Source organism: Lepisosteus oculatus, chromosome 17 (assembly GCF_040954835.1).
Source record: "Lepisosteus oculatus isolate fLepOcu1 chromosome 17, fLepOcu1.hap2, whole genome shotgun sequence".
NCBI lineage: Eukaryota > Metazoa > Chordata > Actinopteri > Semionotiformes > Lepisosteidae > Lepisosteus > Lepisosteus oculatus.
This window is the reverse complement of record NC_090712.1, coordinates 9,879,933-9,901,679: the sequence shown is the minus strand read 5'-3', so window position 1 is coordinate 9,901,679 and position 21,747 is coordinate 9,879,933. Positions and strand designations below refer to the sequence as shown.

Genomic DNA, 21,747 nt, shown 5'->3' with positions numbered 1-21,747 from the left:
TTAGATTATTAATTCTAAGGCACAAACACGTCCTTGTGAATTAGCACAAAACCTCGAAGTTCTAGGAATCAAGCCCAAATGGTTCATATCTAATTCAACAAAAACATCGATGTATTTGACAAGAAATATATATATTTTTTAGTTAGTGATTACAAATCGTTGTGTTTTCCTCTGAAATACATTTCGAGTGTATGTCGCACTCGTATTACAGTTTCACATTCAGGCTCATACTTTTCATCCTAATTCAATACCTTCGTCCTTTGCTGCGATCCATTATTAAGGTCTAGGACAGGACCAGTGTGACGGGCTGGATTCTGAACTGTGAACTGGGTAGGAACTGTAGAAAACAGGGTAACCGTTTTGGGGGGATTTTAAAGGATGGCATCGCAGCCTCCCCCGAAACCCTGGGAAAGACGGATTCCAGGTGCCATTTCTACTCCAGCTGCCTTTCAGTGAGTAAAAACGTTGTCTTTTTGGCAATGCTGTGTTTAATTGTTGCTTAGGCCTGCAGTGGCTCTTCAGATGCCTGCACTTTTTACAGGCTTATTATTAATGTACATGTAGATAACAAAGATAAGCAAACTGGCGCATATCACTTATATCATCAATCTGAATACAAATTTAAACAACTATGTACAATGAAAAATCCCTGAAAAATGGCAAAAGCATTCATAGTTTTACTGTTCAGTCAAAACAGCTGCGATTGTGTAATTAGCTTTACCAGAAAGACGTTAAAAACAGTGGAAGATTTTAAAAAGTCGAAGACGAACTTTTGCTCAGCTCAGATGTGTAGTTACCGCAGTCCTCTGAACACTTTCAATTTTTCTTTTGTTCGGTTTAGCTTTCAGCAGAGAGCAGAAAAGAATGAGATGCGTTCTGTGCAGCATACAATGCAAGCGAAGATCGACAAATATGACATGTTTGCTGAGGTATTTTAATCTACGCGCGTGTGTAAACCTAAATGGGGCCTGCTTTCAATGAACAGGTCAACGGAATTTGGGTCCACTGGCCTGTCAAGACCGGGCCCTCCTGTCCTGACCAGAGTTCCACCTCCCGTTCCCCCAAGACCATCTCAGCAGGATCGTGGCAACAGTCTGACAGCCTACCGACCAGCATACAGCTCCTTCTCCTCTTCCTACAGCCCCTATGGAGGCTCAGTATATGGGGGCTACAGCCCATACAGCTACGGCTATGGGGGTGGGCTGGGATACAACAGGTTCCGTGCGGACGAAGCTCCACCCAGCCGATTCGTGCAGCAGGCAGAGGAGAGCAGCCGGGGGGCCTTCCAGTCCATCGAGAGCATCGTCCACGCCTTCTCCTCCGTCAGCATGATGATGGATGCCACGTTCTCCGCCGTCTACAACAGCTTCCGGGCAGTCTTGGATGTGGCAAACCACTTCTCCAGGCTGAAGGTCCACTTCACCAAGGTCTTCTCCGCCTTCGCTCTGGTGCGCACCCTGCGGTACCTCTACAGGCGGCTGCAGAGGATGCTGGGACTGCGCAGGGCGTCCGAGGCGGAGGACCTGTGGGCGGACAGCGCTGGCGTAGTGGTTGAGGCTGGAGCTGAAGACAGAGCTGCCAGCTCTGTCAAGTCTTGGCCTATATTCCTTTTCTTTGCTGTCATCCTTGGAGGACCTTACCTGATTTGGAAACTGCTGAGTTCAACTGTTGGGGCAGAAGAAACTGGTGAGTCCCTTTCGAGACAACAATATAGTCATGTATGGAAGAAGAAAACTCACCAGGAAGGAAATACACAGGTTGGAATATATTAGAAATAGGGTTTGATTGTTTTGTTTACCATTATATTAAGACACAGCCTATCCCTTCCATGGTGAAAAACAACAGCAGTGATCTTCATTTGCTACTTACTGTCAGTACAGTGTTGGTCTGTTTAAAACTATTGTCTGAAAGTATGTCTGATACAGCAGAGTTTAAGTGTATATTATAGTGTCTGTTATAGTTGAGTATAATCGCTTTTAACCATAATTGTTTGAACCCAAAGCATCCACAAACTGGGCAAATGGCGACGATGACCACGTGGTGGCAAGGGCAGAATATGACTTCACAGCTGCCTCGGAGGAAGAAATTTCTATTCGTGCCGGGGATATGTTGAACTTGGCACCTAAGGGTAAGGATGTGATCCATTTATTTTAAATTACATTCCCATGTCCAAAGTGCGATTCTGCATAATTAAGTCCCAGTTTTATAGACTTTTAAAGATATGCTGCAGAACGTTGGCATGGTTTTAAGAGGGACATGACTGCTGTCTCATTTGTTTGTTGCGCACATACTTTTCCACAAACATTAATTATAGTGTTTTTATTCCTGGCAGAACAACAGCCTAGGGTACGGGGATGGCTTTTGGCCAGTTTGGATGGTCAGGGTACAGGACTCGTCCCAGCCAACTACGTTAAAATTCTCGGCAAAAGGAGAGGCAGGAAGCAAGCAGAACTGGAGAGAATTGCAGAGCAGCAGCCAGGGTCGGCCAGCACACAACAAGCACTGGGAGCTGGGGCAGCTGGGGCAGCTGGGGCAGCGGCGGCAGCGCCAGAGACCCTTTCAAACCCCGAGGATGTGTTCGAGTCCGTGTTCACGGGAACACCGGGAAATCCCGAGAGGAAGCCCTCTTCCAGTGCTGCTATCGTTATTCCTGAGAAAATAGATCTGTGAAATTTGTACTATTTCTGTGAACATTTTTTGGGGGGGAATTTGATTTTAAAACCAATTCCCTACACATCACTGGTCAAGAAAGGGGAGAAACTGAAAACGTTCTATGTCCTCAGGCTGCTCAGATTACCAGATGACCCACTGTCCGTTTCGTCACTTCACTGACAAGTGAATGCAGCAATTATCACAGGAAGCTAAAAGCCATTTCAAGACAAATTAAATATGTTGTCTGGAAACTTTGGGTGACCCCCAGTCTCCTGTGTCCGATGAGATAATAAATATCCTTGGTTTTCTTTTAATGATGACACTGGCAGAAAACCTCTTGCTGGTTGCATTTTGTAGTCATAATGATTGAAGGCCATTAAATTATGCCAGTGTATTTTTAATAACATTGGACATTCTAGACGCATTTAAGATTAACAGGTTGCCAGAAGCTGTTCACTTGCATATAACTTTGATTGTTTGGCCATAGGTTTAAATTTGAAACTGAAAAGAGAAAGTTTTAGAAAATGGATAAGTGGAAAATAAGTGAATTGTTCTTTTTTTTATAAAGATGGGATAATGCTGAGTTTTTTTGTTCTGGTGAAAAGTTTCAATCATTATGTATTAATGACAAAGTATATATTTTTTAACAAAGTCAGCATTTTAGGATGAAAACCAAATCCCAAATAAGAGGGAGAATATCAATTAAAAATATTAAAAATATTAATATATTAAACCTATGTTTTACCATAACAAAGCTATACCTTATTGTTTTCTTTGAAGGGCTTTCATTGTTTTGTCAATCCTTTTTTTAAGCTAAAGAGCTTCACACTGAATTGTTGAATATGACACGAGTAAACATGGAATTTCCTGTTACATGTATTTCATTCGATGCACTGTTGTTTTGACTCATACTGTTGTCTCTTACCTTTGAGAAAAGATCGAAATTGCTCCTGGGTGCCTTTGGGGGGCTTGTGATTTAAAAGGTTAATACAAAGTGTACAGGGGATTTAATTTAGTTTAATTTAGTGTGCAATGATTGGTCAGTTGTGTTTCACACAAAACTATGAAGTAGGCTATTATTACGGAATAACCGAAGCATTCTTAGAATTGTAAAATCTTTTAGTGTATAAAGATTCGCATTATACACTAAAGGTTACTTTACTTGGAAGTTTGGCTTGGTGAAAATCTAAGCTTCCTCTCAAGTATTAGTAATGCTAATTCATTGATGCAGAGGTGTTTGCACATCGTGAATTAAAGTATGCACAAATATTCAAACTTTCCACGCAATTTTTTATTATTTTTCCCATCTAACAGATTGTAATAAAATTAGATTTAAAAAATATTTTTTTAAAAACAACTTAATGTGAAAACAAAAAATATTAAGATTGGTACAGTATGCCTTCTGTTTTTACAGGTAATACATGATTTCATCAATAATACAATTCACATTCAGATTTTTAAGCAAATGCTGAAGACAAACATGTACTAAAAGAAATTTGGATGACTTTTCAAGTGAATATGTGACCCTCTCATATATAAGGGGTATGACTGATTTAGAAGAAAAAGACAAGTTTGTCTTAAGACTAGGTTATTACATATTTATTGAGGTATCCTAGAACAAACTCATTGAAGCCTGCTATTTTAAGAATGTTAATGTTAGGATCATACCAAAGTGGATGTGATTTGAAGATAATGTAACATAATGTACATATGAACGATTACAAAATATACTGTACTGTAGTACCAATTATTGACATGGTTTGCTCTTATTATTTAAATGGTTAATTTAAATAATTTTTAAACTGTTTTTGTTCATATTCCAGATCCACGTCAGTTTCTGCATCTGACAGCCATTCACAGGCTTGTTTTCAGGGGGTGTGTTATTGTAGAATTTGAGTCAACGTCTCTAAAATGTACATGTAAAAATGGAGACTTATTTTGACATAATAAAACGTTTGTTCAACAGCAGTTCCTGTTATTAAATAGATTAATTAGTAAGTGATGAGGTTCGTGGAGTCACATTATTTCAGTCTTTTTATGATCATCGCAGACTTTCAATTTTTTTTATATATATCAGTATGTACATTTAATTACTTTAGGCTTTGTGTCTACAGAAATGTAAACTAAAAGATCCACAGATGACAGGAATAAATTTCAGATTGACTGTAAATGTAGCATACAGAAGGCTCCATGGCCGAAACGTTGTGTTCTCTTTCTTCTTTTTTTCAGCATGGAATAAACCTATTACTTGTTCCTTTACATATAGAATATATAAAGAAAATTACAATGCAAGCCATGTCTTTTGTTTGAGCTTAGGTACATTCAGATAATTTATTACTATTGAGCTTAACTGAAAGTCACAAGGAATAACAACATCCAAGATCAGATGCTTTGTAAATGTGGATTATTTTAGTAGGACAGTTTTGTCTCAACCCACTTGGTTACTTGGTAGCCCCCTGGCCTGAGGACGAGGAAAGGGGATGGATAGCTGTAAGCTGGACAAACATCTTGAGAACGGCTGGGTGAGATTAACATGCTGTTATTCCTCCCAAACTTCATTTGCTAGCTTCCTTTTTATGTCAGCTATTAGCTTACTACGGTACATACGTCTTCGAGACCTTATTAACGATGTTTAGTTCATAGCACACAGAATGCTTATCATGTTCCTGTTATGTTCAAAATACAATTGTCAGATATCTAGTATAATGAAATTAGTTACTCCATTTAAACTTGCATTCTATATGTTCCTTGAGGTATGCAGCAGTACCTTTTGAAGAAGTTCAGTTTAATTTGAAAACAATGTCCAAAGGTGTATCAATATACTGTATAATGACACTTCCATCTATAGAAGTCCATCAGGATACTCTAACCAATACATAAACATGTTAATGCTTAATATAAATTATAAATTCCAGTAGGAAATAGTAATCGGTAAACAATTTTGCTGCATTTTTAGTAAAAAGAGTTAGCCCTTTACCGTGGAGGGCTAGGATTAGTTAACCAGAGTTCTCCTGACTTTTGTGTAGGCAATTCCTATGACTTCCTAAGTTCCCAAGGGCCAGTAGTAATGTCAAAGAGAGACACTTCACTCCTACAGTTAACTTTTCCATTCAGCACTGTGGATTAATGAGAAAAGAAGAAAGGGTCAATGGGTAGGCAGGTTGGATCAACAAGCCTGCAGTTCCTCATTCTTCCCATGCTGTTCAGGAGTCTTTGAAAGTCAGCCAAAACGTAAAGAAATAATTGTCAATTCCATATTGGGTGGGTATAAAATGAAAAAAATCACTAAAAACTGTAGCTTTTATAAAACGTCACAATTCACACTCAACATTGTTGTTATCATTTCAGATGATGTCAATCAGTCTTCACTGACAATCCTAACAGCTTATCCTGTTTAGAAATAGAAAGAAAGCATTTGTCCTTCAGTACAATAAAAGAGCAGTTGAAAATGTTAAAGTAACTATCATAACAACCCTGCTATAGAAGAATGAAAATCCATGTCCCAAAAGGGCCACATATGTTCCCAACAACAGTACACACAAGGGGACACTATAAAGCACATGCATGGGCATAGACGAATGTTGTGTGTTCTAGAGAGCCATGTGATAAAGAATGGCATCTTTGAGATCTACCACAATATCAAATATATTAGACTTTGGCCACACAGTCAAAACATACACCACATCAGATGTAGACATTGTGGCAGACAAGCTTAAAAGAACTGTCAATTTACGATCACAAAATGTAAGAGAATTATTTTCACAGGAATGCAACATCCAGCATAAAGGTTCTCTATTGCAAATTCTTTTGCTACCGATGTATGAGAATGACATGTTTCCATAATATACTGTTTCCATAATACATTTTATGGGACCATGGATTAACCAGTAAAAACGTCTCCCTGAAAAACATCTTCCACTGAAAGAAAACGACATTTCAAGGCACTTTTGCTTCAATCCGTTGTAGTTTGACCTGACCATGTAGGATTTGGTCCGTCTTAAGTCTACCAAGACCTAGTCCCTAGTTCTAAACCAATGCATTTACAACTGTTGACATGGTCTTGGTAAAGTATGTGAAATGGGCCTCATCTATCCACAATATTTTGTTAAACCAGGCTTAAGGAACCCTAACCATGACTGCCAGGCTCCAGCTTGTAGTTGTAGTACCATAATCATTTGGTACAAGTAACAGGTACTATGTTTCATACAGTACATCACTATTCACACTGTTGCTGTTTGGCAATTTTGTCTCATACTGATGACTTCAAGGGAACTTTCATAGAAAAAATTCAACTGTTGTGTTCAACCTTGAAGATAATTTCAACAGGTTCTGTTGGTTATTTGCTGTTTGGTATATTGTCGGCCATCTGCTTTTGTACAAATTTCAGCTCTGTTACAACCTAGCTGTTACACGGTGTTTGCCAAAAGCTGATCTAATTTCAACAGAACCCAAATGCCTCAGCAGGACTGCTCTTCCTATTATAACAATGCTTCAGGTGAGTAATTCTCATTTGTAATAGTAATCTTCATAGCATGTTCCACAACCGACGGAATTCTGTTGTGTGCAAGCAATTTTAATTCCTAAAAGCACACCACGCACCTTCTTGTAGTACTGTTCGAGCCCTCTGATGTGTACATTCATTTACTTGAAAGATCAGGGAACATTTTCCCAAGGCCCCATTAATATATGTGCTAAATTCTACTGCTCCACGGTTATTACATTACCATTGTTTAAATGGGCAAACTTAATCGGTACCGTTATTTCCTTGCTCCATGAAATTAACATTAAAGTTTTTACCTGCTGTGTCAGCTGTTTCTCAAACCTCTTGCAAAAGTTGTGCAGTTCTTCTACAGTCTTTTCCTTAAGTCTGAGCTGCAAGGTCTTCTCTTCTAATCTTGATTGTAAGGATTTACAATTTTTACACTTCATGGAGAACAAATAGTTGGAAAACAAAGACGGGGAAAAAACAACACCATTAACACACTAAGACCCAGATTAAATGAAAATTTTCAGTTCATCTGCCGACTAGTTTACAAGGCCTGTATTTCATTTTTTTTTCTTTGTTTCTTCAAGTATTGGGGTTATAATTCACATTTGTTAAGTGAGTCAAAGTTTTTATTTAATGTAGGCCTAAGATTTAAAATAAGAAAATTTGGAAAAATGTCTGGATAGCAATTTTGTTTTTCTTGACATACAAAACACAAACTATACTGACTTCCAGTCAACACAAAATGTAGAATAAAACATTATGTAGTATAGGTTTTAATTTACAGCTTAAACAAAACTTACCTTTATTATATACAGTAATATTCTGACAATACTACTTGGCCATTTTAGACTGAAAAGTTCAAGGTTTATACTAGACACAAGGTTTAAATAATGAAAAATAACTTTTAAATACAAAATAATAATTTACTATTACTATTTAGTCATAATGCATTCCAGAATCATACCATACTACCTTATGTGAATACTTATTCCTCTTACATTGTTTTGACTAAATAGAAGCAAAAATAATAGTTTCTTTTTTTTAATGTTAATATTTAAAATAAACAGATTCCTTTATGATATGATATGATATGCACTCTAATTTCTAACATGGCAAAACACCTTCATTGACACAGTAGTCATTTTTATAAACTATTTCTTAAGTTTTAAAAAAATGCTTTTTAGCATTTATGTTAATTCATTCTTAAAGGGGGTTATGTACCATTTTTGGAATTTGCTCTGCTGTTAATTGTTTCTTTAGAGTTTTGGTTTCTTCAGTCAGTCTGACTATTTCCTTAGTGAGATCCTCAAGCTGTTGATGTCGCGCCCTGAAAGTTTTAAAACACACTGTGACCAAACACATTGGATAAAGGTTTGCAGGACATTCTTCAAAATCTCTAGATAGAATCTAGAATCTCTAGATTGAAGATAAATCTAGTCCAAACGCATCTCTAATGCAATTAATAGTTTTTTTAAGCAATTTTAATATATTTTCAAAAGTGCAACAGTTAATGTTAACTGTTAATCTGTTATTTGGATAGGAAATAGCAGTTAGAATATTTTTTTTATTTGTTTATAAAATAATTACCAAGATCTTCCTTCAAGGATGTCTGAGACCTGTTGTTTCAACTTGCTGATTTTTTCATTGTTGCTGTGTCTCTCAGAGTCCATCTCTTTTTTTAACTCTGCAATATTCACATTATGCTGCAAAAAGTACATTATAGAGATTTTCAGTAGTGAGCTTCAGCCTTAACACCAGGCTCAGCATCAAACAGCTCTATTAAAATATTTTAATAATGTGCAAATGTTGGAGAAATATTTTTCCCATTTGTTGCACACAGTCTTTCACATAAAAACTAATGGGGCACTGGAATAGGAGTTTACTCTAACCAACTCAACAAAAAAAACTTTAATTAGTTTGAAGTACCCAATTTGTAGACAGACCATTCCCAATGTGATGTAGTTCCCCTACATCATTTTCAATAACTGATTTACACTGTAGATGGAATTCCAGACTATTGTAGGGCACAGACACTCATTAAAGGTAACAGTTAACCCGGGCAGCATATATACTGTGAGAGAAAACAAAAGTACCTGAAGAAAACCCCCATGCATTCAAGGATAATATGCAAACTCCACAGAAAAAGTACCACAGGTCCAGAATTAAACCCAGGACCCAAAGGGTTTGAGACAGTAGCACTAACCACCATGGCACCATGCTGCCTTGATGCATTACACATACAGTACCAGCAATTTCAGCTCCTTGATTGTTTGTTCACAGGCTGAAGTGCGTTCGTGATTTATCTGCATCTGTTCTTGCACTGCCATTTTGGCTTTCTGCAGCTGAGCTTTGGTCTGACAATGGAGCTCTCTTTCAGAAGTCAGTTCTTTCAAATGTTCCACATCCTAGGCATGAAACACATATAAATGTGAAATGTTACAAAAGTGACTCACAGCTTAAATGAATATTAGTTTATCCTGTACTTTTAAGTATGTAATCATGACTTGGGATACAAGCTACCTTTTCCTGTATTAGTGTGGATAAACTGGACATGCACAGGACCTTTTCCTTTAATTCGCCTTTTAGATGCAAGATTTCTTTCTCAAGAACTGCATTCCTTTCCAGTAAACTATTGTGAAGAAGAGATACCTGTGGAGCCAAATAACAAGATTATTCACAATTCACCAATACAGATGTATATGACATACAGTAAGCATGCACAGGTATACCAAGTCTAGGTATGTGGAAAAAATACTCCGAGATTTTATATATTGGAATATAATTTGGAATTGCTAAATAAAATATTTTTTTCTAAAACATATTCATGAATAACAAGAATATATCAATTAAATAATAACACATAATAACACAAACACAAATTGTCCCACATCATTAACGGCACTACACAGTAGCCAAAGTATCATTATTTCACTGATAAAACAAATTAAGCAAATTTGGGTTAATTTGTTCTGGCTGTTTCTCAGATTAGCCAGACAGTTTGTCTGTAGAGGCAGCATTAGTGTCACTTGTGTTTGTCCATTTATGCCTTTCAGTCCTTCTGCAGACAATAACAACAAAAAAGAACAAAACATTAAATCGCTTGTGGAACCTCTGAAAGGAAAAGGAGTCAACATCAAGTTCAGTCACAGACTGCACAGTATTATTACCTGTGTCGATTTATCCCTCACTGATTTTGCCATCTTCTCTCTACCAATAACTCTTGACTTTGACTCCATCCTGACAGGGGCCCGTGCCCCACACAGTGGCACTGCCACACCAGTCACATGACACTGCTCTCTGGGGCGTTGAGCTGCTCTTGTGACTGACGCTTCGCTTCTGTCTGACAGCTGTCTGGTGGATGCTCTTGAATTGTGTAGTTTTGAATTACAGTTTGTGTTTCTCGCAGAAGCCATTTTTTTTTCTAAAGCAACGCCTAGGTATTAGACCCTGATAAAACGAATGTACTTTTCTCTGCGAAAACAGATGAAAGGTTTTTTCACATCACGATGCATCTTATTGTCTGTCCACCATCATCCCACCTGTGAAAAGCACACAGAAACACGCACAATGTTTCTGTGAATCCTAATACAATTTAATAAACAGTTGTAAAGACGCAATATATTTTTATATTATCTGTATTTGGACCATTTATTTCAAAGCTCCGTCTTTAGATGTTAAACTCCGTAAGGAAGCTAAACAACTGACTGAAAGCTTTGTATGTGGTCCGAAAGAAGATGGTCAACGCAAAGCTATGTGAAAATTGCCAACACAAACTTTTCTGTTTAATCACAAAAAGTGGAATACGCAAAGGCAGACAACAGTAAAGAGCAAAAAAGGAAATGTATCCTACAAATATGTCAAGATGACATTTCGTAATTCGACATACAACTATAAAACTGGATTAAAAAAATACGTGTACAAATGACTACAAGCACCAAAACTCAACTGTTACTAGGCAACGGCGACGCTTTCCTAACCCACCTGCACTGCGGCACCGGAAGGGAACCTAGTCATCTGCAACACTCACTAACACAAGAGCGGAAAGCACCGCCCACTGATTACTGATTGGCTAAGAATAGGTATATTCCGGTCACTGGGAGACCCGTCTGATTTTCGCAGATTACAATGATTGCTCCGCTGGCTTGTCTGTCAAAACTTGCAGCTATCGGTGTAAGTGAAGGGAGGGGGATCTTACTGCAGCACTATAATAAAGTGAAATGTCTAGCTAATGCACCACTGGATGACCGGGTGGCAGATACCGAGAACTGTGGCTTTTCGTGTTGTAAACGAATTAATGTAATTGCTGTCTTTTATGTCAAGACTGGATATATCTTATAAAGCTTTTGAAAAGAAGAGGAGGACCCTTTAATGAGAAAATTAGCTAAGTATTACATGGCATAGCATGCTTTAAATTGATAAAGCTACTATAATAAAGCCTTAAATTAACGCATTTATAATTTGGAAGTTATTATATTTATTACATTTCGTTGTTACATGGTTTTTATTGCCTCATTCATTGTGAGGAACATAAGGCATTGTGGTGGTGTTTCCTGGGAAGCGCAATGCGTACGGACGTCATCAATCTTTTATGACGAACGTTATTCTGCATGGCGTTAGGTTCAGTTCTGCATGGTGTTGGGTAGTATTGCTAGCATTTCAGAATTATGTGCTACCTAGCTAACAAAATGAGATCCTGGGGGAAAAAAAGAAAAATTGTGAACTTTACAATGTTGAAATATTACAAATAATCTTTTAAGTGTCCTTGACATACCTTTTAAACTATGTACAGTAGCAGGGCGGACTCTTATTTTTGATTTGCCTCAGCAAAGGCGATCTCAGCTTTTCTCTTAAATGACATTTTAGGCTAAAAGAAAATCAAGACATAGGAAGACCATGTTCAAAATCCAAGAGGACTCTCGATTCATACACGTTTATGACAAGTTTTAAAAAATGTCTTTGGCAGAGTTACACATTGCCTATTTTTAATTTATGCGGAATTACTTGCGTGGGAGAGGCTATAACAAGAGAGCGCTTTCTTTTTTAATTGCCTTAATTGACAACGCCTCATTAGTCTAGCTAAATTAATTATTTTAGGACGTGGGACGAAACTCACTTTATAATGGCAAATTAAAAATGTGATTGGTTTCAGCTTGGTCTTCAATAAACAGAATTATTCTTCATTATATTGGCAGAAAAAAAGTGAAGCCTTATAAACCTGTTACCCTCTTATAACAGACCCACAAGTGTACAAGAAGGAGAACTATTTGGCCCATCTAACCAAATAATTTGGATGTTGGTCATTAATCCAAGGATTCTTCCAGCCAATCCTTGAAAGAACCCATAGTCCCACAACCCTTTGGGTAAACCCTTTTGCCCTCTGCTCTGCTCTTTGTGTAAAATGTTCTTTCACATAGTCCTGTGGTTCATGCTTCACAGTTGATCCTGAAAGGGTCTGCTGGGTGGGTTGACTTTATAGGTACCTTTACATATTTTTTTTGTATTTTAAATCCTTGGATCAGGTCCATCATGGTCTCTATTCAAGAAAAAAATAAAGGTTCAGTATTTTAAACTGTCCATAGAGGACGTTCCTTTAGGCCCCAGAATGCTTCTTGTTGCACTTCCCTGGACTGATTCCAGAGCAGCAATTTTTTTGTGTAATACAGTGACGAGAATCGTTCATAATATTCTAAATTAAATTTAACAAGTATATTGTGAAATATTAACACAACATAGTAGTTCAGGTGGGTAGCTGCGTCAGCATGCGTAGGCTGCAAAGGAACAAGTAATAGGTTTATTCCATGCTGAAAAAAAGAAGAAAGAAAACACAACGTTTCGGCAGTGGAGGCTTGTTCGCACCTAAAGAAGGCTCCACAGCCGAGACTTTGTGTTTTCTTTTTTTCAGCATGGAATAAACCTATTACTTGTTCATTAACACAACATGCCTTGGTGTAAATTCTAAGCTTTTAACTTTCTATCCCAACATTTAGTTTGTCTTTTTCAGTGCTTCCTCTTATTGCCTAAAAGGTGTAGACAATATGTCATTTTAAATACACATTACACTTTAAGCTCAGTATTTCTAATTTTGTCATTTGTATTTTTCCTACTTGAATGTAATATTCTGCACATTTCTATATTTAAGCATTATCAGTCAGGTGTTTGCGCACTCTTGAAGTTTATCTCAATCTTTTTTAAATTGGTTTGCTAACCCTCCCATTTTTATATTGTCTGCAAAGTTAATGGTGTTTACTCTGCGGCATACTGCCTATACAAGAATCTAGATCATTGGTATAAGTTAGAAAGAGATAAGGTACTAATACAGATCCCTGTGGTACTCCACTAAATCGCCCTATTTAACTACAATCCCGTTGAATGTTCAGTTGTCTATTAATGTTCATACTTAAGAATTCTGCTTCTAAAAGTGTCTTTCTTAACATGTGTTCTTTATGTCTAATTCATTACAGGAATGAGCCGTTTCTGCTCTGTGAACAACAACTTTCCCTATGATAATAACATCTTGGTTCTAGACATGATTTTAAGTTCCCTTTGGGGTGTTCCTCAGCCCATAAACTGGGAGAATGTGGCAAGACTTGTACCTGGTTTCACACCCAAAGAGGTAAAATCCTGTCTACTGTAGTTATGATACTGTGGCATGCGATCCCACATATTGGCAATGAAAGTCATTTGAAGGAAACAAATATTTCTTTTGAAAGTGATATTAACTAAATCCCATGGTACAGTAGGTCTCCTCTGTCTTTCTAAAGTCATTATAAAAAGCCATGTGGCACACTGTGTACTAAACATTTTGTTTTCTTGTGTTCATGGAAATTCCTTAGCAGTAAGGGAAGTATCAAAATTACTTTGGGTCAAAACATGTTCCTACATTGTAGTGTAGTTTATACACAGAGTTATTAGTATTATAATGTAAGAAGTACAGTAAAATGAATACTGAGAATTTCATCTCTTGCAATGATTTACAGTGCGCTAGGAGATTCGAGGAATTGAAGAACAGTGGAAGCCTTCCATACACTGATAACCAATGCAATGCATTAGTGGCGAGTGGGGGATCCCCATCAGATACCCTGACGACATACGTCAAGCCCACATTGCTTGACTCTTTTGAAGAACTGGGAGAAAAGCGAACCAGTCAGAGCACTATTTCAGTGACTGGTAAGAGTGGAGGCTTTAATATTCCAAACAGAACTTAATGCTATTTCATTTAGTTATCTGGAATAGTTTGGAAGTATATATTGCTCTGGTTCTTTTCTGCACTCTTTGGTAGAGCATAATGCTTCAAACTGTAAATAAGCAAACGATCTTTGACATCTTTTTGCCAATGTATTTATATTTGTTTCAGGTTTTCCTGTAACACACTCATCAGCCGAGAAAGAGACCAACACTACAGATGAGTACAAAGGGAATGTGGATGAAAGCAAAGGGTGGGGCTTCATTAGCTTGCTTTTAATGAGCCTATCAAAATGTTTAAGAAAATCAGCATGCCGTTTCATAATGAAATTAGTATTAATAATCATTCCTTATACTTTTCTGGACACTCCACCCAAAGTGCTTTACAGATAATGAGGACCCCCTTTCACCACCACCAATGTGCAGCCCCACACGGATGATGCAATGGCAGCCAAAGTCCCAGTACACTCACCACACACCAGCTCTCAGTGGGGAGGAGAACAGAGTGATGAAGCCAGTTCATAGATGGGGATTATTAGGAGGGACAATGGGATGGTCAGGATGCTGGGTTTATACCCCTACTATTTTTGAGAAGCACCCTGGGATTTTTAATCTGTGACTTCTATGCCCACAGAGAGGCAGGACCTTGGTTTAACATCTCAAAGGACAGTGCCTTTTTAGAGTATAACATTAGGGTGAGCACCCCCTACTGGCTCCATTAACAGCTGCAACCTTAGTTTCTCCCAGGTGGTCTCCCATCCAGATAGTGGCCAAGCTCACCCCTGCGTAGTTTCAGTGGGTTGTCAATTGTGAGTTGGAAGGTGATATGGCTGCTGGTAAATTACTTTCCTCCAATGTTTAATTATTTTATGAAATGAATGCCACTCAAGTAATTTTAATATATGTATTACTGTATTCTATTGCCTTCATTCTTTTTAAATCTTTTGGTTTTTTTATACTAATATTCTGTAATATTAATCTTTCGCACTGTGAGACACTTGTTCATTTCAGACCGGGTAATGATATTATACGGATAGATCATTTTTACGATCGTTCCACAGTGTTAAATATCCTAATTTGTGAATGTCACTTTCTACACCGTCCCTTTCAGACCTAACATGGTGATCCATGTCTGCGATGAGGCCAAGAATCTGAAGCAGGATTTTGTGTGCCCACGAGACCTCCTCATCAATGAGATGAAGTACTTTGCTGAGTACCTGTCTGTGGATGCCCAGCGCTGGGAGGAGGTGGACATTTCTGTGCACTGTGATGTTCAGATCTTTGACTGGCTGATGAATTATGTGAAGAGGAATGGCGAATCATCTGAAAACAATGACAAACCCAGGTTAGGTAGGGAAAAACACCTCTTGATTTATTCGAGTGTTCATTGAATGATAAAATAATGAAAACAATAATTATGTAAGACTGCAGAAATGTGAACATAGAATTGCACTGAAGTATTTTGAATGGTATTGTGCAATTGAGCTATTTGCTGTATCATGAATTATGATATTTTAACATTTGTTGCATTAGGTGTTGTGTGTAATATGCATTTATTTCAGAACCCAGCAATGTGATTTCAATCCTGATCTCTTCAGAATTTCTGAAAATGGATACTTTAGTAAGTAACCTATGCTTGCTGCAAGTGTTCTATTTCTGGACCATATGATATAATCTGTGCAATTAGCTGGCTTTCCATTACTTGCAAAGACTGGTCATGTTGTTCTTGGAATAAAACTAGTATGCAATTTTTATACCGTTTTGAGCCTTTGTGCAGTGTTTGTGTAGATTTCTATCTTCGCTTTTTGCAATTTCTGAAGCATGTTATAATAAGATTAAACAACAATTTTACTAACTCCTTTTTCTCTTAGGTTGAAGAATGTGTACAGTACTGTCATAAGCACATGGGTGCTATTGTAGCTACTCCATGCAATATGAACTGCATCAATTCTAACTTAGCTACCCGAATAGCAGACCTGTTCACTCACAATGAGGCAGATGACATAAAAGACAAAAAGGATAAATTTAAAAGGTAACAAGTTTTGAAGTTTGTTCAGATGTGTTCTGTGTGTGTCAGCTGTATGGTTGTGTTTATTATACATTATACTGTACAGTATAAGTGTTGTTAAACAAAAGATTTTAAACAAAATAAAAACGTATCCTGAAATCATTAAAATGCCACTGTGGCATGTTTTCATTTATTATATATTTATATTATTTTTATATTTAGATTATTATTATATATAACATAATAATATATAACATATATCTAACATAATAAATCTACAATATTTATTATATATGATATATGTATATATGTATATATGTATTTTGCCTTTGTTCTGCAGCAAACTATTTCAGAAAAAGATTGAGAGACTTTTTGAGTATAAGAATCCTGATTCTCCAGGCAATGCTGCAACCCTGTACAGGTAAAAACGATTATTTTCTTCCTCTTGTGCTTTCCAGAGTACCGTGCTTGTCAACACAGCTCTTTGCTTTTTCTCCCTCTTCAGATGTTGTCTTTGCAATAAACTTCTTACCAAAGAAACAGAGAGCAAAATCTCCTGTGTTCCGGGGAAGATCAACATTGATCTTCATGGGAATATAATATACACCCACACAAGGTAATGCTTACCATTTACGTCTTTGGTATGGATTTTTTTCAGTGAACCTAAATAAATTCACATAAAAACTAAACATTGGCTTCCTGATTTGCAGTGCCCTCCAAACAAATTGGAACACAAAATTCAAAAGTATTTTTTTTGCTCAATGGTAAAGCCATTTGTATTTGTGATCATGTAATTAACTTGATTGACAATTCAGCATCTTAAATGACTGCAGAAAAAGGTTGGTGAGAACAGGTGTCAGGTGTCATGCAGTGTTTGTCTCAAAGTGAAATGTAACTGAATACTGACTTATAAAATCTGAAATGTACTTACTTTATGTGAAGGTGCTCCCCAATTTTTATTCTCACTTGAAATAACTGGATTGAACCCAGGCATGTTTGTGTTATAATATCATCAAATATATAAATAAAATTATCCAAAAATAAAATAAAAATATTGTACATGTCATTCATACATCTCCTTAATCTCCTGATCACAAATACAAATCGCTTGACTGTAAACCAAGAAGAACAGTTTTGACTTTGCTTTCCCAATACATTTAGAGTGTTGTAAGTTATGAGTCTGCAGTAGCTGTATTTCCTGAAAGATAGAGTCATGCTTTTATCACATACTGTAAGTCCATAAATGTAAAAAACAACAGTAAAGTCCAAGTTTGCCTCGACACAAATTTTCTTTGTGATTTCCGTGACGGTCATTGAAATTGTACAATTAATTCTCAATCAAAACTTGCTATTAAGCAGTATTTAGGTCTTGTCGGTTTATTTTCACTTACAGAGAAAAAAACTGGGAAATACATGACTATTTAATCAGTTTATACGAGGAATTAAAATCCTGGAACCTTGTTTACTGGAGAATCTGGGGAACCATTAATTCATTGACCTGTTCTCAGTGTAAGCAGGTAGGAGTTTTATTCATTTAACCATAAATTTGGTATTTCAAATGGCTTGTGTTTTGAAAGAGATTAATAAGTTGAGCACTGAAGCGTGATGTTATGAAAGCATACAGTAAATCACACAGATAGCATACAGATAGACTTGTTCAGCATTGTGACAAGGACTTCTCTTCACACCCACTGACAATTCCCTTGCCTTGTGTAATAACCGACACTTTGATGGTCTGCCCCCTGTCTTGTCAGGTGTTCCTGTGCACTGAGTTGTCTCAGTGTCACTACCACCCTGAAAAAGCAGTGTACCCCACTCCCGTCAGTGGGCGGGGCTCTCAGGCCATTGGGGTCTATACCTGCTGCGGTCAGAGAGTACTGCGCTTCGATCCCACCAGAATGCCCAAGGTAGCATGTCGTGATCTTTGCTCATTACTTCAAATTAAAATCTTTAATGATAATTATTGGTAACATTTTATATGCCTCTCGTAAGTGGAATGCAGAAGTAATATGACTTTTTTGCCCAATATTTGTAGTGAAATGCAAATGCAGGCCCTTCCTTATTTAATCCAACAAAGTCTATTTTAAACTCACTAAGCAGTTGTGTCCCACCTTTTTTGTGGCCCACTAGTTGATTGTCGTATCTGGACGGGGAGCCCATGGATCTTCCATTTTATTATCTGCCCCTTGTGTTGATGCAGGGTTGTCAAATGAAAGACCACATTGTTAGTATAGATGGGGACCGTGGAGACCATCAGCCCGATTCATCCCAAACCAGAATCCTGAATGACCTGCTCCTGCACAGGGATGCTGTTTGTGTGCCCTGCCCTCCTGATCCTGAATGGTAAGAGAGAGATGAGTTATAACAGGACTGCAGAAACCATGTTATTCTACTGTCACATTTAGGAAGCCATTGTAGAAAATTAGTTTCAAAATAATATTAAAGTGTGCGGCACAGTGGCACAGTGGTTGGCATTGTCCTGCAGTCCTGGGACGCTTGGCTGCAAGGCTTGGGAATTCCAAATTGTGAATGGGAATGGGTTGAGAATTGGGTTCAGTTCCCAAACTGGTGCTCTGTCTGCTTGGAGTCTGTATGTTCTCCTCGTGTTTACACGGGTTTCCTTCGGATACTCCGGTTTCCTCCCACAGTCCAAAAACATACTTGTAGGTTAATTGGCTTCTGGGAAAACTGACCCTAGGCGTGAGTGTGTGCCTGTCAGTGCTTGTGTCTGTCTGCCCTGCGATAGTAGAATGGCTTCCCATCCAGGGTGTAGCCTGCCTTGCGCCCGTTTCTGCAGAGAAGGCCTCTGGCTCCCCCGCGACCCTGAATTGGATGGAATGGGTGGGTGGATGGAAGACCATTTGCTGTTCATACTGTTTCACTGGGGTATCTTTATTCAACAGCAATGGTACCTCTTCAGCATCAGGAGAGAGGGCCCCCGACTGTGATATTCAACTGGAACCGAATGTTCTGAGAGGGCAAAAGCCTGGCGAGGCTACTGCAGTGAGTTCACAACTCAGATATGTGTGGATTGTACAGTTTCCTCAAAAAAATAAAGCGATGCCCACATTTTCCTCTTCTTCTTTCTTCTCTGTTTACAGTTTTCACTGTTGAAAAATTGGAGCTTGCAGCTGGTACGTCATTTACGTTCCCCATATGTATAGTCTGCTTCAGTTCTTTCCCTCTGATGTGCAGTCTGAGTTCAACAGCATAACTCAATGTTAGTCTGGAGATTTGAATTCAGATTTTATCTTAGGCGTTCCTTATTATGTCAGAGTAAATGTCAGTGTTTTCATATAGAGGCAGCAGTCCCTTTTATCTGAAGATGAGGAATATACCACGGGCTCAGAGGTCACCGAAGATGAGGTTGGAGATGAAGAAGAGGTGTCCAAAAAGCAAGGTAAAACAAGAGCAAGAGTTTTCTGTGATTGTGTATACTACCTGACATAGATGGTGCTAACTTAGTTATTGCTTGTTAAACATTGACTTTTAAACGTCATCTGTGCTCAACTGCCCTGCATGCATATCTGATAAATGTTGTTTTATAACTAATTGAAAGTTTACAAAAATGTGGCATACAGTAATATAAGCAGTTAAGTTCCTGTAGTATTACACAAAAATTCAAAAATATTTGGAATTTGGAATCATGTTTCCTTTTTCATGTAATCGTTTTACAATATATCCAATTAAAAAATGGACAAGAAAGATCTACTGAAAGCTATGGAGAGTCATCTACTGTGTGCTGAAATTTAGCAGTGGGAACCTCCTATTTTTATAACCTTTCAGATAACATTCAGAAATGTCTGACATAATAAATTAAATGCCTCTCATTTGCTGTAAAAAGCTATGTATGGTGTTATGTTTGATTCAATACAGTAAGTACTGAATAAAAAAGAATGTTGTGATTTAAACAATGTGTGACACTATGTTTTATGTATATGTAATTATCTTTGCACCACTTGTAATTGATTGTAGGTGCAAAGAAAGCTAAGAAGATTTCCAAACCACTTAAGAGACAAGTGTCATCACCCAGCTTTCAGAGGAGAGATAAAACAGTGGAAAAGGTAAAAGCATTCATCTATAAGATGTTTATGAACTACAGGTCCAAACAGATGGATTACTGATTTTAATCTTACATCCTTTAAATGTCTTTCAGTGGATTTCAGATAAATTCCAGCTAATATTGTCATAACAAATAATGTGTTAGTTACTGAATACAGAGGCACTGTTCTCTCAGAACAAACAAAAAATAATCAAATAAAATTAATTGAATATTAAATATCTCTGTCTTGTCTGAAACCAGCTGTTATTGTCTTGGGCAGTTAACTAATTGGTGTCGCCTTGCTCATTTGGAGCAGACAGGCAATGAGGTGAACCCCAGACACTCAGTCATGCCTGTTCAATCGTTTGCTTGCATCAAACCACTCCTTAAAATTCATAACATTTTTCTTTAAAATTATTTTTTTGGTGCAATTTCTTGATATTTTTGTTCTGACCTGGACAATATTAAAGTATGTAATGACAAGCCATAAGGTCTTCTCAATGTTTTGTTTGGAGGCACAGATGTTTAAAAACCATAACTAACAGCAACCGGTAATCTGAAGCGAATACTAGAATCATTACGAAGGCATTAGATGTGATGTGTTGTTGTGTTCTCTGTGCTTGGTCAATGAGCCAATTAAACTGTCCTGTGCTGATCTCCAGCTGTGTGCTGAGCATGTCACAGCTTGAAACTCATGCAGTGCGGCAGTGTAGAAATCTGCTGGGATGTAAGGGGGTTCTTTTCGCCATTGTCCAGGGAGTGGTGCTGTTTAAGACCTGGGCCTAAAGTGACCGTGATTGAATGCAGGGGCAGAGTTTTACTGCGCATTACATTTATAACCTACTGCTTGTGAGTGAAAGTTTGAGAGTTATATTTAAACCTTTTAGTAAAAGACACCCAATGGTGGTGTACTGTACTTATTATTATACTAAGTTTAAACAGATTCCCATTTGTTTTGTCTCACTCTGTAAATAAAGGCCTTTATTTTGTACTTTATGATGAACCTCACTTCTCCCTTCTGACACTGTGCACCCATGACTCATTCACAGTAGACTTGTGAAAGCAGTTAATCCGATTAAGTTTTTTTTTGTTATCCTTTATTTTAGGCTCCTTCCCGAGATTCAACAGCATTCACGTAAGTTTTCTTTAATTCGGTCAGATATAGCCTTTAAATACCCTAGGGTAAACCTTCAAGTTCGTAAATAAATGTGTAAAATAAAACAGTTAAACAATCAATAATGTTTTATGGTTTGTAGAGTTGGTTAACATTCATATTAGTCTTTGACTAAATGGATTATAGGTTTTGAGTTGCTGTCATTTTCATTAAATAAGAAGTTATATTTTTAAGTTTTACATATTAAGTTGTCTGTATTG

General features: G+C 37.5%; 3 protein-coding genes across 9 annotated transcripts in view; 2 read left to right on the top strand and 1 right to left on the bottom strand.

Moving 5' to 3' along the window:
* Nucleotides 1-252: 252 nt before the first annotated feature.
* On the top strand, nucleotides 253-4,654 carry pex13 (peroxisomal biogenesis factor 13). Its single transcript, XM_006638748.3, has 4 exons — nucleotides 253-452; nucleotides 986-1,686; nucleotides 2,003-2,128; nucleotides 2,333-4,654. Exons 1-4 carry the CDS (start codon nucleotides 379-381, stop codon nucleotides 2,668-2,670), a joined length of 1,239 nt encoding a protein of 412 aa, XP_006638811.2. The 5' UTR covers nucleotides 253-378; the 3' UTR covers nucleotides 2,671-4,654.
* Nucleotides 4,655-4,736: 82 nt separating this feature from the next.
* On the bottom strand, nucleotides 4,737-11,204 carry LOC107079367 (cingulin-like protein 1). 4 transcript variants are annotated; one of them, XM_015362859.2, is made up of 8 exons: nucleotides 11,123-11,204; nucleotides 10,309-10,680; nucleotides 9,662-9,790; nucleotides 9,388-9,546; nucleotides 8,729-8,844; nucleotides 8,363-8,468; nucleotides 7,450-7,575; nucleotides 5,935-6,042 (listed from the first exon to the last, which is right to left on the bottom strand). In XM_015362859.2, the coding sequence occupies exons 2-8, from the start codon at nucleotides 10,552-10,554 to the stop codon at nucleotides 6,007-6,009; spliced, it is 918 nt and encodes a 305-aa protein (XP_015218345.2). In that variant the 5' UTR covers nucleotides 10,555-10,680; nucleotides 11,123-11,204; the 3' UTR covers nucleotides 5,935-6,006. The 4 variants fall into 4 exon arrangements, with proteins under 4 accessions (XP_015218346.2, XP_015218345.2, XP_015218344.2 ...); XM_015362860.2 differs by lacking the exons at nucleotides 5,935-6,042; nucleotides 11,123-11,204 and adding an exon at nucleotides 4,737-5,768 and having other exon boundaries at nucleotides 10,309-11,094; XM_015362858.2 differs by lacking the exon at nucleotides 11,123-11,204 and having other exon boundaries at nucleotides 10,309-11,093.
* Nucleotides 11,156-21,747, top strand: part of sanbr (SANT and BTB domain regulator of CSR) — a 15,405-nt gene continuing 4,813 nt past the window's right edge. Inside the window, exons 1-17 of one of the 4 annotated variants that reach the window (XM_015362847.2) lie at nucleotides 11,156-11,220; nucleotides 13,603-13,754; nucleotides 14,119-14,308; nucleotides 14,496-14,577; nucleotides 15,435-15,673; nucleotides 15,886-15,944; nucleotides 16,195-16,355; nucleotides 16,672-16,752; nucleotides 16,837-16,947; nucleotides 17,725-17,848; nucleotides 18,086-18,238; nucleotides 18,532-18,674; nucleotides 19,235-19,334; nucleotides 19,433-19,465; nucleotides 19,632-19,731; nucleotides 20,307-20,395; nucleotides 21,480-21,508. In XM_015362847.2, coding sequence (XP_015218333.2) covers nucleotides 13,605-13,754; nucleotides 14,119-14,308; nucleotides 14,496-14,577; nucleotides 15,435-15,673; nucleotides 15,886-15,944; nucleotides 16,195-16,355; nucleotides 16,672-16,752; nucleotides 16,837-16,947; nucleotides 17,725-17,848; nucleotides 18,086-18,238; nucleotides 18,532-18,674; nucleotides 19,235-19,334; nucleotides 19,433-19,465; nucleotides 19,632-19,731; nucleotides 20,307-20,395; nucleotides 21,480-21,508 — 1,844 coding nt within the window. In that variant the 5' untranslated portion in view covers nucleotides 11,156-11,220; nucleotides 13,603-13,604. The other 3 variants (XM_015362845.2, XM_015362846.2, XM_015362844.2) reach the window with 3 other exon arrangements.

What these genes read in the sequence shown, in the direction of transcription:
- pex13 (XM_006638748.3), top strand. Translation starts at nt 379, where the DNA reads ATGGCATCGCAGCCTCCCCCGAAACCCTGGGAAAGACGGATTCCAGGT. An exon ending in TCTACTCCAGCTGCCTTTCA is followed by an intron (nt 453 to 985) that starts GTGAGTAAAAAC and finishes TTCAATGAACAG; the next exon opens with GTCAACGGAATTTGGGTCCA. An exon ending in GTTGAACTTGGCACCTAAGG is followed by an intron (nt 2,129 to 2,332) that starts GTAAGGATGTGA and finishes TATTCCTGGCAG; the next exon opens with AACAACAGCCTAGGGTACGG.
- LOC107079367 (XM_015362859.2), bottom strand. Translation starts at nt 10,554, where the DNA reads ATGGCTTCTGCGAGAAACACAAACTGTAATTCAAAACTACACAATTCA. An exon ending in CAGAGCAAATTCCAAAAATG is followed by an intron (nt 7,576 to 8,362) that starts GTACATAACCCC and finishes TTCTCCATGAAG; the next exon opens with TGTAAAAATTGTAAATCCTT. An exon ending in AGAAACAGCTGACACAGCAG is followed by an intron (nt 6,043 to 7,449) that starts GTAAAAACTTTA and finishes ATTTCTAAACAG; the next exon opens with GATAAGCTGTTAGGATTGTC.